Here is a 21,314-nt window from a genome sequence, read left to right as displayed (position 1 = left end):
TCATGTGTTGTATCTGCCTCAGGTGGTCACTAGTTCAGAGTTTCGCAGTCTTTCATAGGTTAGTGATATGTGGCAGGGATCTTTGTCTTTCAAAGAGTTCGCGGGCAAAGACGGTGAAAGCCCAGTAATTATCTTCTTCTTGCAATATTATTTCTTCTCGGTTTTTTAGCAAGGAGTTGATGCGTGTATATAGCTGACATCTGAGGTCCTCGTAGTGAAGACCATAATTGAATAGCTTTGTTTTAAGTGAATTTGAATGTGATTTGGTAGTTAGCACCAGACACATTGTTATGGCTATCTCAGAAATTGCAGCCCTAGTGGGGTTTTCATTTATGACTGTTGCTCTGGTGTGTTAAGGTTGGTCTAATAACATCCATGTAACCAATGGAGGTTAGTATTACTAGTGGCAAATGATGTAAGAAAGCAAGCTTATACAGTATAAGCAAAAAAAAAAAAGGAAAAAAGAAATTACTTCCTCTATCACCTATCCAACCCCTCTAATAATTTGTCTAGTCTTCCAAAACATCAGATAAAGTTTGTTCCAACAATCAACTGCTGGCTGAAAGAAAATTTCCATACATCTATTCCACAACCATCCTTCCTTCTATTTCTCAGACAAGGCTTGTGTAGGGAAATAGAAATGATACAGCCAGTCAAATAACCCAATACAACAGAGGTAACTAAAGGTGCATTTCCAAATGTTTATATCATCTCTTACCTTATAGTGAATTGGATATTTCAGCTGATTACTAAACTGGTTTCCACTCTTGTTAGCAGAAAACAAGAAGATATAGTTACAGTGGACTCTGGAACATCAACTCTTATAGCGGGGAGTATGGATCCTGGTTCTTATAGTTTCACTCTGATGTGACGACCAGAATATGGCAAAAACATGAGTCTATAGACCTGTCCTGCCAGGTATTAACAATGTAGGCTGGTATGGCAGTTTAATGGTGTAGGGAGTATTTTTGTGGTGCACATTGGACCTCCTTGGTATGAGTGTAGCAACGTTTGGATGTTACCTGAAAATTGTGAAGAAAAAGTGTTTATCACATCCAGAACAGCCGACCGGGCTAGCCAAGTGGGTAAAGTGTCTGCCTGGCAACCCAAAGGTCGTGGGTTCGAATCCTGCCTCTGGTTTAGATCAGAGTAAAATGCAAAAACTTTGGGAGGTGCATTATGGCCACAGAAGCCAATGTGCCAACAACTAACAAAAAAAAAAAAAAAAAAAACCCCCATCCAGAACAATTTTTAAGCACTGCAAGAATTTGCTTTTGAAGTGTTTTCCCTGAGAGAGACTTTAACTACTCATTCTTCATCATAGACTCTGAAAAACTTTGTAACAAACAGACTACTCTTCTGGACCTTGTTGCGATAAGACACGTATACTGTTGACAATTGAATCTTATCATTTAAAACTAGTTGTTAATTACTATAAACTTTGACATTACTTATTTTAGGAACTGATTTGGAATGACACGGACTTGCTTGTCTTGTATTTTGTGTTTGTATGCTAATTGGTGTTTACTGTGGATTGATTGATTGATTGATTGATTGATTGATTTTACATGATTGTTTGTCTATTTATTTGTTATGCTGTAACTCATGTTTATGATATTGTGACTATGCCTAGTTGTATTGTATTATAATTTCCTATATCATGTTTTTTTTTATCTTCTCTTTTTTATTAACTTGTGAGTTGCTTGGTTTATTGTAAGTTTTTTTTCACACTTTCCATACTTTTTTATTATTTTTATATTATTTTATTTTTTTACTGCTGGTAGTTTGAGATGTGCAATGGCTGGCACCCACTGGTATTGCACTACCTCCAGCAGTTGTTGTTGTTGAGTTTAACGACACATAGGCTGCTAGGGCCGTATTGTGTCTTTCTGATGGTGAATTTGAAATATTAGCTTAATTGTGATAACTATATTTTTAGAAGTTTATTATAGAAGAATATTTAGAAGCTTTTTATCATTCAATGCAAAAATTTTGTAATATATACTATGTCTTGTCAAGAACTCAAAGCAATCAATAATTTCACCTTGGAAATCCTTTGAAACCTCTCACTCGGTCAAACTTAGTGATATTATTTTCTGAGTGCACTTATTATCTATAGTTGCCTAGCTGTTAGTATTAGTAGTAGCAAATAATGCAAGAAAGCAAGCCCATACAGCATCAGCAAAAAAAAACCCTTCCCACATCACTTGTCCATTCACTCTTATAATTTGTCTAGTTGTTCCTTCAGTTTATTCAAACTCATCACTTCCACAACACTAGATGGAGGTTTATTCCAACAAATCAACTACCACAGGCTGAAATCAAGTTTCCACACATCTATCCTGCAATCATGATTTCTCAATTTATATTTATGCTCCATTACATGTTGTCTGAGCAAGAGAAAGGACGTCATCAACATTTAGCTAGCTTACTGAGTTCATTCAAAGCCCTAAACATCTCAATCAGATCTTGCAGAACTGAGGCCTCTTTTGGTAAGGGGTATCCTTTTGTTGCCCCTCTCTGTCCCCATTCCAACAGATTCACAAATCTTCCTAAAATGAGGCTTCCAGATCTGTATGCAGTACTCAGGATGTGTTCTGACCTTTGCCTCATACAACAGGATAATCATCTCCTTATCTTTGCTGGCAAAATTTTTGTATGTCATTAACAAAACCCCACAAGCTGTCCCAGCAGTCTGTCTGCTCTGTTCAGAGAACTTCATGTTTCACTGCACAGTTAGCCTCAGATCTCTTTTGTTCTCTACTACTTTCAATATAGTATCACTGGTATGGTATCTGTTGTGACCATTGTGATATGCATTAGTATGTCTATCTAAAACCAGTTTATTGATTTTGAAGTGTTTTTATTTGCTATGATCTTTCATGAAAAGTGGGATAGAGTTCACGTGAGGATCAAGGGGGAAAAAAATTGCTCTCTTTTGAGACCATACCTTGAGCGATTATTTGCTTATTTACATGAAATTGCAGAATGTTGTGTTTATGTCTTTATTTACATGATAATAGTTAACGTTATAAATTAAATTCGTAATTATCATTTTGTATTATCTACTCTTTCAGTGTCGAAACTGTGACTATCAAGAGGAGGCAGACAATAATTGCATTTATGTGAATAAAATCACCCATGAAGTAGAGTAAGCAACATCGTAATTTTTTTTTTAATTTGCCATTGCTTATTTATTTCATAGTTTTGGTACATATACAGTTGTGCTCCCGTATCCACTGATTTAGTTACCCGTGGTTAACCACGGAAAAAAAAAAAGAAAATCTTAACACGTACTACTCGCGTGTTCAATATGATGCTTCCCTTTATATTTTACAATGTCATGTATGGTTTGGTCACCGGCATTATAATGGTTCTTTAGAGATTTCGCGGATGCACCATTTTCAAACTTTTTAATAATTTCAAGTTTTTGTTTAATTTTGAAAGCACAACTCTTGCGTTTGCCCATCATTTTTGCAATTTCTAAAAAAAAAAAAAAAAAAAAGTTCTGACATCCCTGACATAAATAACGAAACAAAATTTGTCATTTTGTGGTGCAACAGAACACGACACTCGACGCAATGCACTAAATCAAACTACGACTTGCAAAATATCTGTTTATACCTATTCTAGTTATTACTTGAATTTTATGAATTCTGTTTTTTTTTTTTTTTATTTTTTATTTTTATTTGGAGCCTTGAAGTGTCCTGGTTAATCCAATCCCAGTAACTCGAGAGTCTGCTGTACTTTATTATTACTGTATTTAATGTTGGCAATGTCTTACTGTGTGTTTAATTTATCGATTAAACTTTATTATGCGTATGTATGTACAAGAAAATCACGTTATATGTGGGGTCAGCAGATGTTCGCTTATATCCGTGGTTTCGGCCATCCACGGTAGGTCTTGTTATCCCCCCGTGGATACGCAGGTCTTACTCTATTTTATTTCATTATTTATATAGAGTGAACATTATTAATTAATCCTCTAGTGGTCTGGCGGATTCAGTTAGACCTCAGTGAATTTCGCCAATTTTTGTGCTCTTCTGTTTCATAAAGCCATTTTGAAGTCCCATACTACCTTTAAAAAAAGTTTTCTTTGATTTCTTTAAAATCAAAGAAAATGGCTGTTTTAAAGCCATTTTGATTTCACAGTGCTTTGAAATAAGCACTTGGAAACGAAAAATGAGAGTAGATGCGTGTTATAGGCCTAATGAATCTGATTAGTATAATGAGCAATTATATTAATCGTCGATTTCTGTATATTGCAATTATACAGCAATTGACCAGTAAATCAGAATGTCTTATAATGGGGGATTTTAACTTTCCAGATATTGACTGGAACTTGTGGATTGGTCACTCGCACACTAGCAAGACTTTTGTGGATTTATTGGATGACTGTTTTCTACAGCAACATGTTTGAGAGGCAACCAGAGGGAGTAATACTCTTGATCTGATTATCAGCAGTGATTATTCATGCAGTAAGCATTTGCAGATAAAGGAACCACTGGGTGACTGTGATCAGTGTACTGATGTGGGAATTACTTAAAGATGTAACTACCATCAAGGCTAAAGGGAAGGGCTTTTGCTTTCGTAAAGGTGACTACAGAGGTCTCAGACAGTTTTTAAATTCTGTACAGTGGGATCAAGTGATGATGTTACCAACGTTGAATTCTAAATGGGATGCCTTCAGGGTCTTAATTTTGGAGGCTAATAGGCTTTTCATTCCAACTAAGAAATACTATTCAAGGTTTAGGCCTAAATGGATGTCAGATGAATTAATGAAGCTCATGGCAGAGAAGAAAAATGTATGGGATGCATATAAAGTATCAGGTGACACAGAAGCCTATGCCAGGTATAAACTAGTCTGTATCAAGTCACAAAGGAGGCGAAGGCAGATTACGAGAAATCTTTTTGCAAAGGATGCAAAGAAAAACAGCAAAGATTTCTTTACTTATGTAAACTCTAGAAGGAAAGGGATGAATCAGATTGGACCACTTAACATAGGTGGGTTGACTATTGATGATCATGCTCAGAAATTGTTAAAGTTAAACTTAACGAAGGCACCTGGGGTGGATGGGATCTATCCAGTTATATTAAAGGAGGTAGCAAAGGAAGTAAGCAAACCCTTAGCCATAATTATAAGCGGTCCCCGTGGACTGGAGGTGTGCAAAAGTATCACCATTTGACAAAGGGGGGTTCAAAAGGTGACACAAGTAACTACAGACCTGTTAGTTTAACTTGTGTTCCGGGGAAACTAATGAAATCACTAGTTAAAGCAGTGTTGCAGGATCATCTAGACAAGACCGTAGTAATAGTAGTAGTAGTAGTAGTAGTGGCACATGATGCAAGAAAGCAAGTGTAGGAGCTTATGCAGCATCAGCCAAAAAAAAAAAAAAAAATCACACCATTCCCTCCAAATGCCTGTCCAGTTCCTCCTTAAATTTATTTAACCTATCAACTTCTACAACGACAGATGGAAGTTTGTTCCAGCAATTAACCACCCGCTGGCTAAAGGCAAATTTCCGCACATCTATTCTACATCTGTCCTTTCTTAATTTGAACTTATGTCCCCGTAGGTTGGTAATCTGAACAAGTGGAAGGATCCCATCAGAATTCAGCGTGCTCAACCCATTCAAGGCCTTATAGACCTCAATCAGATCACCGCGCAGGTGCCTAGTCTCCAGCCCTGCAATTTGCAGAACTTAAGCCTCTCTTGGTAAGAGAATCCCTTCATTCCCCTCACCAATCGTGTTGCTCTTCTCTGTACACGCTCAAGCAAATCTACATCCTTCCTAAAATGAGGCCTCCAGACCTGTACGCAGTACTCAAGGCGTGGCCTGACCATTGCCTTATACAGAGGGACAATCACCTCCTTTTCCCTGCTAGCAAAAGTCCTATATATCATTGACAAAACCCCATGACCCGCCCTAGCAGCCTGTCTGCACTGCTCAGAAAACTTCATATCTGACTGCACAATTACTCCCAGGTCTTTTTCATTTTCTACCACCTTAAGTGTAGTACCACACAGTTGGTACGTTTCTCTGGGATTACTTCTACCCATATGCAGTACTTTGCATTTGTCAAGGTTGAACTTCAGTTGCCACTTCTTAGCCCATCTGCCCAAATTATCTAGATCCTGTTGCAGTAGCACACTGCCATTACTGTCATTAACAACCCTGCCAACCTTTGTGTCATCTGCAAACTTCGACATTAAGCCTGATATACCTTCATCAATATCATTGATAAATACACAAAACAACAGTGGACCCAACACCGAACCCTGTGGGACTCCACTAATAACATTAGTCCACGAAGAGCAGCACCCATTGATTACCACCCTCTGTCTTCTCCCACTTAACCATCCTTTTATCCATTGTAGCAACTTACCCTTAATACCATTCTGCTCCAATTTGTACAGTAGTCTTCCATGCGCAACAGTGTCAAAAGCTTTCCTGAAATCCAAGTATATGATATCAAAATTATTTTTTGCATCCAGTTCCTTTGTGACCACATCATAATAAGCAATCAAATTTGTCAGACAAGACTTTCCCTTAACAAACCCATGCTGTGTTTGAATTATTGCTGCAGTCTTGTCTAGATGATCCTGCAATGCATCTTTAACCAGCGACTCCATTATTTTACCCGGAACAGAAGTTAAACTAACTGGTCTGTAGTTACTCGTGTCACCCTTCGATCCACCTTTGTGAATTGGGGACACATTTGCACATCTCCAGTCCGTGGGAACCTCCCCTGAGTCCAAGGATGCTCTCATAATTATGGCTAAGGGTTTGCTTAGTTGCTTTGCCGCCTCCTTTAAAATAACTGGATAGATCCCATCCACCCCAGGTGCCTTTCTTATGTTTAACTTCAACAATTTCTCCTCCACTTTGCTCTCAGTTATTACAAAATCATTAAGCACACTGCTACAATTTGATAACCTTCTTCCATTTTCAAATTGTAATAATTCCTCACGTGTGAATGTAGATGCAAAATACTCATTCAGTTTGTTTGCTATCTGAGCAGGATCATCAACAGTCGAACCATCGATGTCAAGTGGACCAATCATATTCATCCCCTTCCTTTTAGAGTTTATATAAGTAAAGAAATCCTTGCTGTTTTTCTTAGCATCTTTTGCCAAAGATTTCTCGTAATCCGCCTTCGCCTGCCGAACCTCCTTTGTGACCTGATTACAGACTAGCTTATATCTGCCACAGGCTTCTGCGTCACCTGATAATTTATATGCATCCCATGCATTTTTCTTCTCTGTCACGAGTCTCATTAGTTCATTTGATAACCATTTAGGCCTAAACCTTGAACGATATTTCTTAATCGGTATGTAAAGTCTAGTAGCTTCCACGATTAATTCTTTGAATGCTTCCCACTTAGAATTTACTGTTCGTAACATCGTCAGTTGATCCCACTGTACAGAATTTAAAAACTGTCTGAGACCACTGTACTCCCCTTTACGGAAGCAAAAACCCTTTCCTTTACCCCTGACGGTAGTTACCTCTTTGAGTAAATCCCACTTCAGCACACTGTGATCACTGCCACCTAGTGGTTCCTTTATCTGCAAATTCTTAATACACGAATGATCACTGCTGATAACCAGATCAAGAGTGTTACTTTCTCTGGTTGCCTCTCGAACATGCTGCTGCAGAAAACAATCATCCAATAAATCCACAAAAGTCTGACTAGTGTGTGAGTGACCAACCCACAAGTTCCAGTCAATATCTGGGAAGTTAAAATCCCCCATTATAAGACATTCTGATTTACTGGCCCACTCTATTTCTCTGTACAATTGTTCATTGTACTCATACAAGTCATTAGGCCTATAACACACTCCTACTCTTATTTTTCCTTTCGCAGTGCTTATCTCACACCAAACTGACTCAACAGAGCACTGTTCATCTATATTAACTGGGTGCACTTCCTTTGATTTTATGTTTTTCTTAATTAACAGCATAACACCCCCTCCCTTTCTGTCCTGTCTATCCTTTCTGTACACATTGTACTCCCCAAATTCCAGTTCAGCATTCCTTATTATCTATGTGACACCACGTCTCTGATATCCCAACAATATCCGCCTTTGATGTCTTGACCAACACTTCAAATTCATCAAATTTATTTACTATACTTCTAGCATTGGTATACATGCAAGCATACATGCTCCTATGCCTATTCCTTGTTACCCTAACACATCCCATATACCCAACTATTCCATGATGACTGCCATCCGTCCCTGAAACCCCCAACACCCCTCGCTCCAGGTCGCTTCTTATTCTAATAGAAGTTGTGCAAGAATCACCTTCACCTCTGCCTGCGGTTACTGTTAAACTATTAGTCTTTGTATCCCCCCAAACTAGCAGTTTTCCGACCCACCTAACACTGCCTCGATAGCATCAGCAAATATTCTTGCACCCTTTCTATTTAAGTGTATCCCATCCCTGTAGAAGCAATCTCTCCTGTTAACAAGTACAGTCCAGGCTGAAAAAAATTCTACCCCTTGAGCCTTGCACAATCTTTCCAGGGCCGAATTGATCGACAAGGCTCTCATCATGTACTCCCTCTTATCGTGTCTGGGCAGAATTGCAGACACTTTCAAATTCAACCCTATTTCACGGCTTTTTTTCAACAGTGACCTGTACTTGTTGAGTAATTCCGCCGGTCTCCTACTCTTAATATCATTAGTGCCAACATGTACAACTATATCACCTTTTGTGCCCTTGAAAGATGATATCCGCTCTACAGCGTCATCAACCTTTGCCCCTGGCAGACATACCCTGGTCCTGTTCCACCTATCCTTTTTACAAAATATATTCCCCGTCTCCCTGACAATAGAGTCACCAACAATAACTAGTTCCTTTGGGACCAGCGCATTCTGCTTTGGAGATTGCCGCTGTGTTGCCTGATGCCCAGGAGTGAGCTCTGGCGTTGAGTTGGGCAGCTGAGAGCCTGATGGGCCCCTCAATTTAGATCTTTCGAGGGCATCCACCCTGTCCTTCAAACTCTCATATAGGCCCATAACAATGCTGAGTTGTCGCCTGATTTCCTTACACTCCTTACATCGCGCACACACAAAGACATCCCCCATGGCAATATCATGTTCCGTTCCAGAGAGTTCGGCAAACATTTCACAAGTTGCACATTTTTTTAGGCTGTGATGCGTTGGAGAATTGCCCCCCTCAGTTCTCCCCCGATTCACAGCACTCCTGCCACTTTGTGCCCGTTGCTTTGCTGCTCTAGTCTGGGGCATGGTAGTTTAAATTAATAAAATCAATAAATTAAATATCAATAGTATTTGAATAGAAACTATTAAATAGAAACAGTGAAGCGTATTACTATATAATTATGCGTTAGAGCTACCTAGCTACCTCAATTAAAAAATTTGAATTCCCTACCACTATATCCAAAAACAATGGCTACAAAATGGAACGAAATAACGGTTTTACCTATCGTAAGTAAAATCCACAAAAACTCTTTATCTAAATTAAAAATAAAAAATAACCAGCGTAACTATAACTATATGACTACTTATTAAGTACAATATAAAATAACAATCATGTAAATAAAAGGCAAACACTTATCGTTTTTGCGGAGCCTAAACGATAAGTGTAGTTAAGCCGTAGTTAAGATACAGCATGGGCTTGGTAAAGGGAGGTCTTCTCTGACCAATTTGATTTGATAATATGATGTGGTCACAAAGGAACTGAATGCCAAAAATAATTTGGATATCATATACTTGGATTTCAGGAAAGCTTTTGATACTGTTGCACATGGAAGACTGCTGTACAAATTGGAGACGTATGGCATTAAGAGTAAGTTGCCACAAAGGGATGATTGAGTGGGAGATGACAGAGAGTGGTAATCGACGGACACTGGTGTTCGTGGACAAATGTTATGTTGTTAATGGAGTTCCCCATTGTTTGGTATTGGGCCCATTGTTGTTTTGTATATTTATCAATGATATTGATGAAAGTATATCAGGTTTAATGTCCAAGTTTGCAGATGATACAAAAGTTGGCAGGGTTGTTAACAACACTAATGACAGTATGCTACTCCAACTGTATCTAGATAAGTTGGGAAAATGGGCTGAGAAGTGGCAACTGAAGTTTAATATTGAAAAAGACAAAGTACTGCATATGGGTAGCAATAACCGAAGAGAAATGTACCAACTGTGTGGTATTACACTCAGGGAAGTAGAAAGTGAAAAAAAGACCTGGGGGTAATTGTGCAGTCCAATTTGTAGTTTGCTGAGCAGTGCAGACGGGCTGCCAGGGCAGGTCATGGAGTCTTGTCAATGATCTATATCGGAATTTTGCTAGCAGGGACAGGGAGGTGATTATCCCATTATACAAGGCAATGGTCAGGCCACACCTAGAGTACTGTGTACAGGTCTGGAGACCTCATTTTAGGAATGATGTAGAGTTGCTAGAACGAGTACAAAGAAGGGCAACAAGATTGGTGAAGGGAACAAAGGGGTGCTCTTACCAAGAAAGGCTTAAGTTCAGCAAATTGCAGTGCCTGGAGAGTAGGCACCTGCAAGGTAATCTGATTGAGATGTATAAGGCCTTGAATGAGTTGAGCAAGCTGAATGCTGATGGGATTCTTCCTTTTGCTCAGACTAAGAACCTGAGGGGACAGTTTCAAATTGGGGAAAGATAGTTGTGCAGAAATTTGCCTTTAGCCAGCGGGTAGTTGATTGGTGGAACAAGTTTCCATCTTTTGTTGTGGAAGCTAATAGCCTAAATAAATTTAAGGCTGAGCTGGACAGGCATTTAGTGAATGGAGGGGTATAATGGGAGGGTTTTTCAGCTTTTGCTGCATAAATTTGCTTTCTTGCATTGTATGCCTATGCTAATGCTTACATCAACTTCTCATCAAGAAGCTGGACTGTCGACATCACGAAATTATATTCAAGAACTTCCTGAAGATTTCGATCCAGAACATTTGCGTTTAAATGAATTACCTGAGGATTTTCAATTAATTCCTGTATCAGCTAGACAGTATATACTGCAACAACCTGCTTTGATTGCATCATCCAGAAAGAAACAAAATCATATTTCAGCTCAATTGCCTGTTGTTGACATTCCACAGGTTACAGCAGTAGTCAAGCATGAAAGCGTTGAACATGACCTTAACTCCTATAAAGAATCTGAATGACAATTTGTGAAAAATACATTTGGAGCTGTTTGTGACATCTGTGATCGATTATGTATGAAAATGATGTAAAATTGTGCACTCCGTTACCCATTTTTCTAGAATTTCCAACTGCGGACGTAATGACTATGAAGCTTGTAATACTTGTTGAGCATCTCTCAAAAATGATTCCATTCGAACATTTTCGAAGGTTTTGTTTATCCTTCTATCCATCTCATCTGCCTCGATTGGATTTAGTAACTGAGCGACTCATTTCTCCTCATATACTATTCATACAAATTAGAAGACTAAGACATGGTTTCGGCCAATACAGAATTTTGGGCCAAATTATAAATGTTCCTGTAAATGTTAATTCAATGGTCAATTATTGGCCTCGGAGAATAGATGGCGATTATTGCGTTAACATTCATATCAAATGTAAAAAGCAGCGTTTGTACTCTGTACGCACAAAAGATTTTATTTTATGTTTAAACCTCTATGGTGGCACTCAAGTAAAACCGTTTAAATTTTTGTCCAGTTTGATTGAAACTTACTTATGCTACTTAGAAAGTTGATGTTGATCAAAATCTTAAGAAGTAGATTTTATTAAAGTGTACATTTTATTCTTGCATAATATTCTGATTCTGTTCTTGCATAATATTACTATCACTGCTTACTCTACAGAATCAACATTAGTGACTGAGTGGCGTCATTTCGATATCTTAGTGTGAACTTACTCTACCAAATCAATGTTAGTGACTGAATTAGTATCATTAGTGCCATTTAGGAAGTGATGTCATTTGCATCATTTAAAATCTAACAGGCACCTAATAAGAAGTGATGTCATTGTGTGTCATTTCTGTTAAAAAATTCATTAACAATCAATTGTGTAATTTCCGTTACCATAAAAAAATTTCGTTACCAATCGATTTTACTCTAGTGTCACCATAGATGTTTTCACATCAAAATTTGCCATGAGCTATTGACCTATGTGAGATAATATACTGACCTAATGAATAAGCAAAAATAAAGCAGGTGCTGTTCTCTATTGACACTGTAAAAAGAAGAATTTTACTTTGCTCAAGCCAATCTCAGTGAGCTCATCTGTAGACTTAAGTTGTCGCCTTATTTTACCTTGCATCTAAATGGGAGCACTAATGTCAGTAGCCCAGTTGTGCTTTTAGTATTTGTTTGATACCTGTATAAATGATAAGTTGTGCAAAGCCATTCTTATATGTGGTGGTTTGAAAACCACTACAATAAGAGCTGATATATTTTTTAAAAAATTTACAGGTGTGTTTTTTTTTTTTTTTTTGTTTTTCCTTTTATGCTCATGAACTTTCTATTAGCGTTAGTAGAAGTGGTACGTGATGCAAGAAAGCATGGAAGTTTGTTCCAGCAATCAACTACCTGCTGGGTAAAGGTAAATTTCTGCATATCGATTCAACAACTGTCTTTCCTCAGTTTCAGTTTATACCCCCTCAGGTTTGTAATCTGAATAAGTGAAAGAATTTCATAAGCATTGAGCCTGCTCAATCCATTCAAGATCTTATACACCTCAATCAAATCACTTTGCAGGTGCCTAGTCTCCAGATGCTGCAATTGCAGAACCTAACCCTTTTTTTGTGAGAGCACCCCTTTGTTCCCTTCACCAGTCTTGTTTTTCTTCCCTCTCTATACTTGTTCTAGCCACTCTACATCCTTCCTAAAATGAGGCCTCCAGACCTGTACACAGTACTTGAGGTGTGGCCTGACCATTGCCTTATACAAGGGGTTAATCACCTCCTTATCCCTGCTAGCAAAATTCCTGTATATCTTTGACAAGGTCCCATGATCTGCTCTGGCAGCCTGCCTGCACTGCTGTTGCCTCCGTAGCCAGGTGGACAGGAGCAGCAGTGCATAGCACACGTTTCTTGATTAGACCGGGGTTCGAGCCTGTGACCACCAAATACGGAGGATGCGGAAAGGTCAGGGAATGACCATTGCTTACCCCCGGAGCAATATGGCCTTAGTTGCTAATGCTCCTAAAAACCAAATAGCAAACAACAAACAAACAGCCTGCACTGCTCAGAAAACTTCATATCTGGCTACACAATTACCCCCAGGTCTCTGTCATTCTTCACTACCCTGAGTGTAACACAACACAGTTGGTACATTTCGCTGGGGTTACTGCTACCCATATGCAGTACTTTCCATTTGTCAATGTAGCCACCTTTCAGCCCATCAGCCCAACTTTTATAGATCCTGTTGCAGTAGCATACTGTCATTAACAACCCTGCCACTTTTTGTATCATCTGCAAACTTTGACATTAAACCTGATATACCTTCATCAATATTATTGATAAATATACTTGGCCACCAGAGGGTGTCAAATGCACAGCAGAGTCAATAGATATTGCCAGCATGCACTTTTGATCACTATTATTTAGTGTTGTTAGGATATAGTGCATGGAATCCTCAGTTGAGGATACTTGCTTGAAGCCAAATTGCTGTTCTAGGATATAGTGTTTACTGTCTCGTGGTGCTGGATGGTTCTCCCCCCCCCCGCAACCTAACCCACACCATCTCTGGCCTTTACAAACTCCGTAAAGACCAGAGATGGTATGAGTCATTGTGTAGTGCAGTGTCACGTTACATTGGTATGTTTTTCCTCTGGCCGCTTAGCTGCGGAATCCCCTGTTACCCATCCAACACTAGATCACACTGTGAGCACACAGTGCTGTGTAGTAAAAAATCCCACATTGGCCAGACCAATGTCAGCAGATCTCAGGCTGTGCCTCTAAAGAGGGGAGGTACACTATGCCAGCAAGGCGGGGGGTGGGCTGTCAGAACTAACACTCTACGTGTACTCTGATCACTCACTCAGCTATCATACTTACACATATACAATGGAATTTATATATATATATATTTCCCCCCCTAACATATATTTAAGGGCAAACAAACTAATTGCTCACAACATGACTTTTTCCATACAAAATCACGGTTGTACAAGAATTAAAAGCAGCAGATCACCAAAAGCAAATACATTACTGCCACTGGTTTCAACAGTTCACCACTGAAAATACCAATGGTATTTTGGATCTTATGTTGTTCACTGATGAGGTGTGGTTCCATTTGTCAGGGTATGTAAATGCTCAAAGTACCTGATTATGGATATTCGAAAATCCAGTCTATATCAAACACCTTTCCATCAGCAGAAGGTTGGTGTTTGGGTTGTTATCTCCAGAAGAAGAATCATTGGGTCTATCTTCGTCAATGAAACAATAACCTCTGAATGTTACTGTTCCAATATTGTGTACCAATTCATTGGTGAATTGAATGAGGATGAAATCAAGAATGGGTGGTTTCAGAAATATTCTGCCACTGCCCATACTGCTATACAATCGTTGACCCTGCTATGTGAAATTTTTGCTGATCGAATAATCTCAAACAATCTGTGGCCCCCTCATTCACCAGACTTGAATCCACTTGATTTTTATGTGTGAGAGCAGCAAAAAATAAAGTTTATGAAGAAAGCCCACGATCACTATACGAACTCCAAGCAACTGTAACTGCTTATATCAGAGGCATAGCACAAGAAGAACTAAAGAAAGTTTTTGGAAATATAATTAAATATGTTCAGACCTATTTGAATGTCTGTGGAGGTAAATTTCAACATCTATTGAAATGGACTACTTATATAAGTAAAACTGGGTGGTAACAGACAATTTATAATAATAACATTAAAAACTTGCTTTCCTTTGAAGTAGGTGTATAGTGACTTTTCGAATACCCTGTACATGCACTCACACAGATTTATACATACGTGTACTCGCACAAATGCACGCACACACATACATACGAACAGTCATGTGCTCGTAGGTACATACATGTGTACATATATACTCTTTAGTGCTTGAGTATACAAGCATATTAGGACACATTCATTCACATACATATTTGTACACATATGCATCAACATACAGGAGATAAAGATGCATTCTTACATTCAGTTATTGATGTTTATACATTCTGTCTCAATGAGGTATAATAATTTTTTGTGTGGGGGGAGGAGTATACATTTTCACTGGTGAAAACACTTGTGCATTTAGAATATATATATTTAGAACACCTATATGCAAACACTTTTTTTCTCCAAGCTCTCACTCACATCCAGCAATGTAAACGTGAGCTAGGCACTTTCAATACATAATAACTGGCATTTATTATTTACACATAGAAAGCTATGCCTGTAGCCCAAGTTCACTGGAACATAGGTAGAGCAAAAATACACTGTCTCAAAAACATGTACACATTATGATGCTTACTGATTCACATGAACATACATATTACATTTAACATGTATACAACTGCTATTGTGGGTGGGAAACACATCCTGATAGGCATGTCTTATTTAGGGCTCTGTATTGAGAATTGTCATATGGCGAAGGTAAAGAAAGCCAACACAAGAACCATAGCAAACTATGGGAAACTTTCCAGACAAACTGGTTTGCTGCTACCGCAGTTTCTCACTGTATTCTTGGTAAACAGACTGTGCGTGTTTTTGGTAGTGGCAGTAAAAGTCGAGAAGTATTGGCCCACCGGTTAATCGGGGCAGCCGTTTATTTGGGGCAAATCTTAAAAAACAGAAACCAATCAAGAAAATAGCCAGTGTTTACTTCGCTTAATTGGGACAGCATGCCGTTTAATCTTGGCAGGAGACTGCAGCACTGGAGATTGCCCTACGATTGTCTCCGACGGTACCACGTGGTTCGGTCGAAATTCTGGAGGTCACAACCATAAAACAATAAAAACAATTAGCAGTCACCTGTTTATTGGGCTTTTCTGTTAGTGAAATCTATTATAAATGGACAGTAAACTCAATCTTACTGAATTTGTTATAATACTGACAGCTGGAATTCTGTGGGTTATTATGGTGAAATGTGTTTACACTTGCATGAAATCTTCAATCATATAAAAAAATTAATTTTCAGATCTTCTCTTCATTCCTGTTTTTAAAGCTTTGTAACTTGTTACTCCGTTCTCACTTGTGCGTATTGTGTTACATATACTTGCAATTTGTGTGTGCCGTGTTCTTTGTTTTATCTTTGGTTATCTTTTTACTGTTTTAAATTTTAACCCCCACCCACAAATGTCAGTGAACAGAAATGTCAACTAGCTTGTATGTACATATTACAGTACATATTAATTATTCTGATTATCACGTATATTCTTCCGATTTTCACGTATCATTTAATATTTTAATTGGTAAGGTAATAAAGAGTAAATTTGTGCTTAATATCTTTGCTTTCATAGCCTGTGGATAACATTCCTCCTATTTTCGCTAATTAGAATCGCTGTTGAATAGAATTAAAATGCAATTCACAAACGTGATCACAATGACCAGCGCTTACTGCACATCGTGTAATGAATGGTAGTTTACTATATTGAGTTCGTCGTAACGTGATTTGATTGTACTGTGAACCAATTTTAAAGGGGGAGTACATTGTATTTTTAACTATTTACGTGAAACTTCGGATAATTGGGGCAGCCGCTTAATCGGGCTAAAATGCACTAGTCCCGATGTGTCCCAAATAACCGGAATGGACTGTATAAACAAGGTTTTTTAACTATCTTTAATTGGTTTTGATTCAAATTACTTAATCTCTGAATTTATATATCTTAGCAGATATTGATCATTACAGAAACAGAGAACTCCTTGTCATTTTTTGCCTTCATTCTGGGTGGTTGGCCCCAGTTGAAATCACCTAGATTGTGGGTAGACAATGATAATAAGTTTTGTGTATATATATATATATATTTTTTTTTTTTTTGGTTTTTTTTTATCCCTTGTCTTTCTTTAAATCCATCTTGGTATTGTCTGCTTGAATTATTTTCAATATTATACAAAATATTTTATACACATTACGGTCGTAATGCATAATTGCTCTAACAAGTGCATTAGCCCATAAGTATTAGTTACAGTTTGTTACAATTTATTAACTTTCTTTCCCTATTACTCATATATAATTTCTTTCTTTTCCTATTATTTCCTAACATAACCTTTAAGGTTGGTTAGGAAATGTAAGGAAAAATAAGGGAAACTTTTCCTATTATTTCCTAACCTAGCATTTAAGGTCAGATTATAAAATATAATGAAAAATAAAGAAACCTTTTCCTTTTTTCCTAACCTATCCTTTAAGGTTAGGTTAGGAAACCTAGGTTAGTAACCTTAAAATCGTACAAAGAAATTGGTAATATTGTTTTTTAATAGCGAAAACACTTGTGAACTGCAATAATCTGCTTTTAATAATGAAAAAAACTAATCATTACATCATCTGTTACACTTACGTGTCAATCAATACATCATTCTCGACTTCTATTGCCACTACCGATAACGCACACCGTCTGTTTACTGAGAATGCAGGGAGAAACTGCGATAGCGGAAAGCCAGTTTGTCTGGTAAGTTTTCTGAAGTTTGCCATAGTTCTCATGATGGTTTTCTTTACCTTAGCCATCATAGTCGTCCAAATAGTTGATTGTCTAATTGGGGGGGGGGGTCACACTCAGGATGGTCACAACTTGGTTATATCTTGACTCAGAGACTTTTTTGAGCAAAGTTACAGAAACCATATAGTGTATTTCATCAGAGATGAGTAGATGGTAGCTGAGACAGTCATATAGAACATAGTGTTTCTGTTTAGTGGCTCTGGGGGTTCCCCCTTACAAACTGTATGCCTTGTTGATGCAATACAAACTGTAAATGCAGAGATAATGTAAGTATTTGTGTTAGTTTATGTAATGTTATGTTGGTCTGTTGTTCCTCCAGCATTTAGCCACCAGGGCCCCTAGTGGGACCCTGTATTTCCATCTACTGCCTTTAGGAGACAGCCAGGTACAGCAGGAGAGACTGACAGGGTGAACCCTGGACTGTGCCTGAGCTCGCCAGGGAGAAACCCAATAAAAAAAAAAAAATCACGTGTATACCCTGCACACACGAAAGATGTTTTGTGTGTAAACATCTTTGATGAGACCTACTAAATTTTGAACAGCTAGAACCAAAATCATGAGCAATGTAATTTATGCTCACACTTGCTACTTACCCTATCGAGTAAGTAGCAGGCATGAGCTGTTAGTGATATATAGGATACACATGCCCACTGCTTACTCTACCAAATCAACGTTTGGAAGAGGTTAGGCAAATAGCCTAATTATCCATTTGATTGTAGCCATTTGTTGAATAGCATGATTGTAACAATACAAGTATTTGTATTGTTACAATCGTACTATCATGTTGGATCATGTTACTCTGCCATGCTTTGACAGAAATTACACATGCAGCAATATGAGATCTGCAAGAAACGACAGTATCCACGCATAATACGCTATTGAAAGTATGACTTGGAAAGAAAAAGAGCCAGTTGCAGAAAAACGTTTGATTCGCCTCTTCATGGAAATATACAACTGCTTCAGTAATACAGACGGGTACTGTAACACTTACATTACGTGCACTTCAAGTGGTAAAGCTGAAGCGCATGTAATGTAATGATCTTGGATGTGCTCACAGCTGGTTTATGTCAGCTCTGAGCACATCCAAGTTCACTGCTCTCAAGATATCCGTTTCTATGGTTACCAAAAGGTTTCTGCCGCGGTTAGAGGCAAAGCTATCTAAGTGGTATGCCCTGAATCATAAAAGCTTTTCCGCAACCAGCTGGTTTATGCCAGCTCTGAACATATCCAAGATCGCCTCCCATGATCCTTTGTGCGATCTCCTCTCCCGACTGTTCTGTTTGCCTTTTCCACATTTTTTTCCTGCAACCATCTGGTTCGTGCCAGCTCGGAGCACATATAAGATCATCTCCCATGATCCTTTGCTTTGAATGCTTTACTTTAAATTTTGCAAGATATCCATTTCTCCAGTTACCAAAAGCTTTCTGCCACGGGAGTAATGCTTAGCCCAGTGGTTTTCAACTGGGGTGCTGCGGCACCTTAGAATGCCGCAACAATATTCCAGGGGTGCCACGTAATTTGGGTTTAATTTACTTAAATTTATTATTATTATTTTTTAAAAAAATTTATGTTTATTTCCTTATAAAAAGGTACAGTATCTTTTTAATTTTGTGGTGATCTATAATTGATGTTTACTTAGTACCTCTATATAAAGAATAAAATTATTATGTACTGTATATATATATATATATATATATATATATATATATATATATATATAAAATTTGTATTATGAAATGTAATTTTTATAATTATATTATTGTAATAACTATCATATATATACATTTTTTAATATTATATATATAGAGGAATTGGATCTAACAGGAAGAAAATTGAGTAGGGGTGCCATTATTAAAGAAAAAAGGTTGAAAACCACTGGGTTAGCCCAAAGCCACCTAAGTGGTATGCCCCAAATCATAAACGTTTTTCCTCAACCAGCTGGTTTATGCCAGCTCTGAGCTCATCCAGCATCACCTCCCATGATCCTTTGTAGGATTTCCTCTCCTGACTCAGTTTTTCTTTGTTATGAAATGGAAAAGATGTCATTTCTGCATCACCAAATTGTGACAAGTTGACATTTACTACCGTCCGAAATTTAGTAGGTGCCGCCAAAGATGTTTACACATCAAAAACTATAGAAGGGGAAGACATGAAAGGGGATAATGGTGGAGGGGTAGGGAGCAGAGCTAGATTAGTGTGGATGATAGTATATCCATCAAGAAGTAGGAAGTTAAAGGAATAGAGGTCACCCATTTTGAAGGAGCCCATACTCTACATGGGTGGTGGGGGGGAAGTATGGCAAGAAAAGTAAAATATTTCTGGTGGTAGGGTCCACCAGGTGAAAAGTATGGTTGGAGAGGGAGTGTAGATAATTTGACAAAGCATAGCCAAGGTGCCCTATGTTGGGGATGTGGAGATCGCATGGAAGATAGTGGTTCTCTACGAATAATCCCACCCTGGCCAGACCAGCTGTAGCCGGTGTCAGCATATCCCATGCAAGGCCACAAATTAGAGGGCATGATGCCAGCAATGCGAGGGAGTGTTCCACATAGGGATGCCTCACTGCAGTCCAGTTTGGGAGACATGCCAGAACAACACACTAACCATTTATTCTTCTCAAGTATACAGCTATCATATTAACAATTACACAGTAGCCAGTGTATGTCTGCTGGGAGCAATGATTAATGATGTCACCAACAGATTGTCAGATTTTGAGGGAGTAAAGTGAATGTTATTATTCATGTGGGGACTAATGATATTAAACACACATTATCTGACAATGCGTTAGACAAATATAGGACCATGCTAAAAAAATCCTGCGAGTTGTTATTATTATTATTAGCCTTATGGTGCAAGGAAGCCTGAGGCTTATGCTGCACCAGAAAAAAAAAAATTCTGAATTATCCTGAGAGAGACAGAGACAGACAGAAAGAAGAGAATCACCAAGAAAGAGAAGAAAGATGATATCCAGCTCAGGACCCTGGATGTGCCAAGCCCATACTCACTAGATGTGAGCCCCTGGGGTTAAATTTAGATCAGAATGTTTGTGTCTTCGATTCTGCCCAGGCACGATAGGAGGGATTATATGCCAAAAACCTTGTGGATTAACTCAAGACTTTGAAGGGCTTTTGGGGGCAAATTTTTATCTGCTTGGCCTGCACTTGTAGGTAGTAGGAATCTGTTTTGTGGAAACGGGGTACATTTAAACAAAGGTGGTGCAAGAGTTTTTGCCAGTATCATTGAGGATATCTTAAAGGTTCAGGGAAACTGCTAGTTTAGGGGAGAAAGGTAATATAGATACACATTTATCTGATAATATTGGTCAAAGTAACGCTTGTGCATACCTCAAGAGTTCTTGTTTGTTACCGCAACATAACATATTAGCAAGATGTTCTGAGGGCAGAAACGTTTCAAATGAGCGGGCAGCTAATACCAGGGAAGCGCGCTTAAATAACTTTAAGGGGTGTGTCAGGGTAGCTAACTATACAAGAACACTAAGTCTTAATTGTTTGTATAGTAATGTCAAGTAACACTGACTTAATAGGGCTTATAGAAATGTGGTGCCACCTGGAGATAGGGGATGAGGAGTTTCAGTATGGTATGTACAATGTATTTGGAAGGATAGGGAAGATAGAAGGGGGTGGTGGGATCATGCTTCCTATCAAAAGCAGCTTGAGTGTGACGAA

The 21,314-nt window shown here is 38.3% G+C and overlaps 1 protein-coding gene across 3 annotated transcripts in view; it reads left to right on the top strand.

The window, feature by feature from the left end:
- The window catches only part of Polr2I (RNA polymerase II subunit RpII15), an 85,137-nt gene that overhangs the window by 23,075 nt on the left and 40,748 nt on the right, over positions 1 to 21,314 (top strand). For all 3 annotated transcript variants that reach the window (XM_090370811.1, XM_090370809.1, XM_090370810.1), the window contains exon 4: positions 3,078 to 3,151. In XM_090370811.1, coding sequence (XP_090226937.1) covers positions 3,078 to 3,151 — 74 coding nt within the window. The remainder of the gene's footprint in view (positions 1 to 3,077; positions 3,152 to 21,314) is intronic.

This window comes from Mastigoproctus giganteus, chromosome 3, assembly GCF_048544385.1.
Source record: "Mastigoproctus giganteus isolate SK-2022 chromosome 3, ASM4854438v1, whole genome shotgun sequence".
In the NCBI taxonomy this organism is placed as follows: Eukaryota; Metazoa; Arthropoda; class Arachnida; order Uropygi; family Thelyphonidae; genus Mastigoproctus; species Mastigoproctus giganteus.
Note: the sequence above shows the minus strand (reverse complement) of the source record. Positions and strands in the feature narration are given on the sequence as shown.